Consider the following 5,637-nt stretch of genomic DNA (forward strand, 5'->3'; position numbering starts at 1 on the left):
AAAATTAGTTTTTTAATATTTAATTAATTTTTTAATAAAGAATGGGTCTCGCTTCAAGACAAATAAGCATTTAACAGAGAATTAACAGACAAATTGACGGAAAATATAATATTACAACAAATTCATAGATACGGTATGACATTGAAACTTTTTAAAGATAAGGTATAAAACTGTTAATAACTCAATAATTGAGGGAGTTCTGTGTAATTTATCTAATTTTTTATTTAAGAATGACTTAGTACAAACAAGCTATGTGCGATCCCTATATCAAAGATATGATAAATGAACTAGGAACCAAAATGCCACAATGGCGATGAACCCAAAAAAAAGGAAAGGAAAACTAACAAAAAAAACTTGAAAATTTTAAATTTTAACGACAAGGACAAAATAAAAGGTAAAATAAATAATATCAGAATTAACTTTTTAGTATAAAAATATAATTTTTTGTTAAAATGAACAAGAAATTTTTCGTTAAAGTTTCAAAAAAAAAAAAAAAACGTCACAATGACATTGACAATGAATTAGAAACCAAAACAGCAAAGATAAACCGTAAGTTGGTCTTCCATTCACATCGAGCCCAAAACAGCAGAGGATCCCGGTAAAACCGCGTCGCAAGGGGATTTTACACAGTGGTGGACACTGCCTAGTTGCACCATGTGACTGATCTCACCTTTGCTCCTTTAAAATCTACCCTCCTCCACTCCTTCCTTCTCTGATTCACTTCTCTGCATGTTCAACAACCTATATACAATTCCTCTCTCTCTACTCTCTCTACTCTTTTTTTTTTTTTTTCTCTCTCTCTCTCTCTCTTCTGTCTTTGTGTGTATACACACACACACAGAGTGTTTCTAATTGTAGATCCAGTCCAAGCTTTGAGGTGGAACAAGATCTTTGAAGGGGAAGGGGAAGCCCCTCATCGGTTCAGAAATGGCTCCACTCATGCACTTGAGTTTCAGAAAGGTACTCCTGCTTTCCTCTGCTCTTGTCTTCTTCTTGCCTACTCTCCTCCTTTCTGCCCACTCTGAGTCCGTTGAGAGCTCACACTTTGTTGCCAGTACAAGGAAAATCTTGTTAGAATTAGAAATCGACCCAGACCAGGACCTGCCCAAAAAGACCAAGACCTCCACCACCACCAAATCCTCAAAAAACCAGACCAAATTGATCAAACCCACCTTGTCATCCTCAAAAAACAAGACCAAATTGATCAAACCAACCTTGTCTTCCTCGAAAAACCAGACCAAACTCCTCAAACCCAATCTGTCTTCCTCCAAGAACCAAACCAAGATTTTGAAATCCACCTCCAATTCCACCAAGAATGTCCAGTTGAAGCTGCTCAATCCCACATCAAAACCCTCAAATTCCACCAAACCCGCATCAAATTCCTCGAAGAAAACCTCAGATTCCACCAAACCCACATCAAATTCCTCGAAGAAAACCTCAAATTCCATCAAACCAAGCTCACCCAAGAACCAAACAACCAAACGCACCACCCCAAAACAATACCACAACCTCGTCGACAAGAAAAAAACCACCGACACCAAAAGACCCACCCAACAAAAACCCAAAAAACAAATCGAACCCAGCTGGATCGACCAAGAAGACGACACCGATTTCGTGTCGGATTTCACCGACTTACCCGGGAAATTCCAGCAATCCCTAATCCCAGATTTGGAGAGAATCTCGACCACCTCGAAGAATTACCTCACCAAAGCCAACAAACAAATGACGAACCAGTTCAAGCCCATTGTCGGCAACAAGTACGCCGCCAGCATCGCCTCCGCCATGTCGTGCGCCTTCCTGTTGATCCCTCTGCTGTTAGTCTCTCTCCTCTTCAACCGCATCAAAGCCTACTTCTCTCTCCAAAAGCTGTTGATCTTCGTCCAAGTCTACCTTTCCATCTACTTCTCCATCCTCTGCCTCTCTGCTCTCGTCACCGGACTCGAACCTCTAAAGTTTTTCTACGCTACTTCGCAGTCCACCTACGTCTGCCTGCAGGTACTGCAGACTCTCGGCTACGTCTTGTACCTGCTGCTTCTGCTCATGTACTTGGTTCTGGTTTTCTCGACGGATTCTGGGCTGGGCTCGAAAGTGTTGGGCCTGGCCCAGATATTCGTGGGGTTCGCCGTTGGGCTTCATTACTACATGTCGGTGTTTCATAGGGCTGTGCTGAAGCAGCCGCCCAAGACCAACTGGAAGGTGCATGGAATATACGCCACGTGTTTTCTTGTGATTTGTCTGTTTGTCACCGCCGAGAGGAGGAAGAAGGGTTACTTGGAAGAGGGAGGTGAGGAGGGCAAGAAGAGTTAATTTTTTACTCACGGAGGGTTTAAACAACCAATGAAATTCTTGGTATACAAATCAAAATAATAAAACCACTTCAATTGGTTTAGAGCTTGTTGTTTGTAACTTTTGTAATTTTATTTTTTTTTAGATTTAAAGTTGAAGTAATGTTAAAAAGACTAAATTTTAAAACCAAATATATAAATCAAATGATGTATCACCAATAAGAAACAATCCTGTTAATCAACACTTAATTAATAATTCAATTACTACAACCATATCATTTGGTTTGCAAATTTAGTTTTAAAAATTTGGTTTTCCTAGCATTATTCTTAAAATTGTAGTTAGGGAGAATTTATTATTTAGGGTTATTATACAAAATGGTCCATGAGATTTGCATGATCAATAGAAATGGTCCTAAGATTGTCCACCATCCATGATTTTGGTCATTCTGTTAAAAATGATTTTAGGTAATTTTCAAAACTTTGTAACTAAATCGTTTCTTAACCAAATTCGACCCATAATATATCAAAATGAAGATAGGAAAATGTAGAATAAGATTATACCTATTTGAAAGCCCAATGGTTGCTGGAGAAAGCCGGAAAATAGCCTGAAATGTGACTGGTCCGCGGGAAAACTGGAAAACTCCCCGGAAACTGGGTAAACTTTAAACGTTCCTAACTTCTTCAATACTCAACCAAATTGAATGATTCAAAAATGAAAATAATACTTCTTGACGAGACCAAAAGAACGGTACCTTTTTCGAAGGCTATCTCGCCGTGGTTTGGTCGGACAACGGCTCGAAAGTGGCTAACCATTTTCGAGTTAGCCACTTTCGAGCAGTTTTTCGGCCAAACCATGGCGGGTTAGTAGTAAAGAAAGATACCATTCTCTTTGTCTCATGGAGAAGTATGATTTTCGTTTTTCAATCACTCGATTTTGTTGAGTATTGAAGAAGTTATGAACGTTTAAAGTTTACCCAGTTTGCTGCGAGTTTTCCAGTTTTCTCACGGACCAGTCACCTTTTAGGCTATTTTTCGGCCATCTCTGGAAATAATTGGGCTTCCAAATAGGTATAATCTTGTTTTACGCTTTCTTATCTTCTTTTTGATATATTATGGGTCGAATTTGGTTAAGAATCGATTGAGTTACGAAGCTTTGAAAATTGCCCAAAGAGTTTTTAACGGAAGGACCAAAATCATGGATGGTGGACAATCTCAGGGACCATTTCTATTGAGCATGCAAATTTCAGGGACCATTTTGTATAATAACCCTATTATTTATTATAACATAATCCCAAAGTGGCAGGGAATAATTCCATTGGCAAAGCAAGTGCAACCACATGATGTTGTTATGAAATAGAATATGCAAGTAGGACAAATTGTTACATATTTGTTATAGCACTCTAATTAAGTAGTATTCTTTTCATTTGTAACTAAAAGGTTTTACATTGGACTTTCGTTAATTTTTCTAAATCCTTCACCTTATTAGTGTAATTAATATTAAGAAAAACTAATGAAAAAGGGTTTTAAAACTTTGCATTTTAACAAAAGACCATTTAATAACTTTATTAAGGACAAGGACAAGAGAAAGAAAATATTTATAAAAAAATAAAAAATAAAAAATAAAAAATAAAAAATAAACTGAGATTAAAGCGTGTACAACATCCACCCCTTTTTCTTCCATTCTCGCTTGGGATGGTAATTTAACCCGTCAAATCCGATCCCAACAAGTAACCGATTCAAATGTTTTGGTTTTGAGCATTAAATTTCGGGTATTTTACGGTTATGGGTAACCATTGGATAAATTTTCGGTTTCGGGTTTGGTTATGGTTATTGGGATATTCACTTCAAACCCATATTCGAAACCGAACCGTTTCATTTATTAATAAAAAAAATATAAATATTTATTATATGAAAGGTAATTGTTAAAGTCATGCATTGTTAAATATCAAAATTAATTATTTACTTTTAGGTCATTAATAAATTATATGCTTTTAGACTTTTAGTTTTCAAGAGTGTAAATGTTTTCTTAGTAATATAAACATTTAAAAATACTTATTAGATCTATTGTATCAATTGCATTAATAATAACAGTTTATTTAATATCGTTTTTATTTCAAATTCTTTATTTAATTAATAATACAAATATATAAATATCATAATGGAGAAAACCATTCTTCGATGAAAAATTTGTTACTCGACGGGTTCGTTTATGGTAAAAACTCGTTTGGAAATTTTATGGTTTCGGGTTTAGAGAAAATAAACGGGTTTGGGTATGGAGATGGCACATCTAAACCTAATCCGCTCTGAATATCTTGCAATTAATTTGGTAATTAATCCCAATTTGAAAAGAATAATTGGGAGTTACCTTGTGGGTGAGGATTTGATGAGGAGTGATGAGAGGGTTTTAAATAAATATCATTTTGATCACCTTTAACCTCGATTGAGCCGTTATTGTTTGTTGCATGTGCGCATGAATCCCGGTATGCCTCAAGGGTAATTTTGTCTATTTTACCCAAAAGTCCACGTTCGCCTCCATACTTTTCTTGATTATTTTTTACTCCAAAAATGCCCCTACACATGTTGGGTTGCTCGCAGGAAAAGGCAGTAGGTGTAGAGATCTTCTCTTGCTTTAGGAAGCATATGATTGTTTCCTATTTTGATGTATATTCTCTCTTTAATTGGAAATTAGATCATTCCAGGAAAGGGAAATAAATTACTTCCAAATTCTATTTAAGTCTACCTTAAGTAGATAATTAAATCAACTTTAGAGATCAATTTATTCTACCCTACATGAGAGAGAAAGTTACAGGATATTTGTTCCCCCTCCCCTAGCAATCTTCTACACTTGCCCGTGCAAATGACCGTCTTTCATTGCTTTCTTCGTCTTCACATCGCATTAAGAAGACAAGAAAATTTTAATTTTCCTTGTCTTCTTAATTTTTGGGAGCCTCGGGGCTTGAAATTTGGCTCGACGGGGGTCGAGAAGGCGTGGAAAAGTGGCTGGAAAGTCACGGTGAGGCTGCTGTCGTGGGTTGCTCGGTGCGGCGGCGGTTGGCTGGGCCAGGTGCGACTCGGCTTGGGTCGAGCTAATGGGGCGCTAGGGCGTTGGGTTGAACCTGGCACGGGCCATGTTGATGCAGTGGTTTGGACCAAGAAGGTGTGAGCCTCTTTATTTGCTGGGCTTAGGAAGGAGGCGCAAGGGCGCCATCCCCTCTTCAGTTGGATTGGGTCGTGAGGCCTTTGGGCCAAGAAGAAAGCAGCGCCTGGCACGCTGGGCTGCCTGGTGTGTTATGCCTCCTGGTGCGTTGGGCCGAAAATGAGAAATGAAAGCCAGTGCGGGCTAGGCTCCCTT

General features: G+C 38.0%; 1 protein-coding gene across 1 annotated transcript; it reads left to right on the forward strand.

The window, feature by feature from the left end:
- Positions 1 to 205: 205 nt before the first annotated feature.
- On the forward strand, positions 206 to 2,389 carry LOC137712034 (uncharacterized). Its single transcript, XM_068451185.2, has one exon. The coding sequence runs from the start codon at positions 928 to 930 to the stop codon at positions 2,305 to 2,307; it is 1,380 nt and encodes a 459-aa protein (XP_068307286.2). The 5' UTR covers positions 206 to 927; the 3' UTR covers positions 2,308 to 2,389.
- Positions 2,390 to 5,637: the final 3,248 nt, after the last annotated feature.

Source organism: Pyrus communis, chromosome 15, assembly GCF_041283825.1.
Source record: "Pyrus communis isolate YQ-2024b chromosome 15, ASM4128382v1, whole genome shotgun sequence".
NCBI classification, from domain to species: Eukaryota; Viridiplantae; Streptophyta; class Magnoliopsida; order Rosales; family Rosaceae; genus Pyrus; species Pyrus communis.

What these genes read in the sequence shown, in the direction of transcription:
- LOC137712034 (XM_068451185.2), top strand. Translation starts at nt 928, where the DNA reads ATGGCTCCACTCATGCACTTGAGTTTCAGAAAGGTACTCCTGCTTTCC.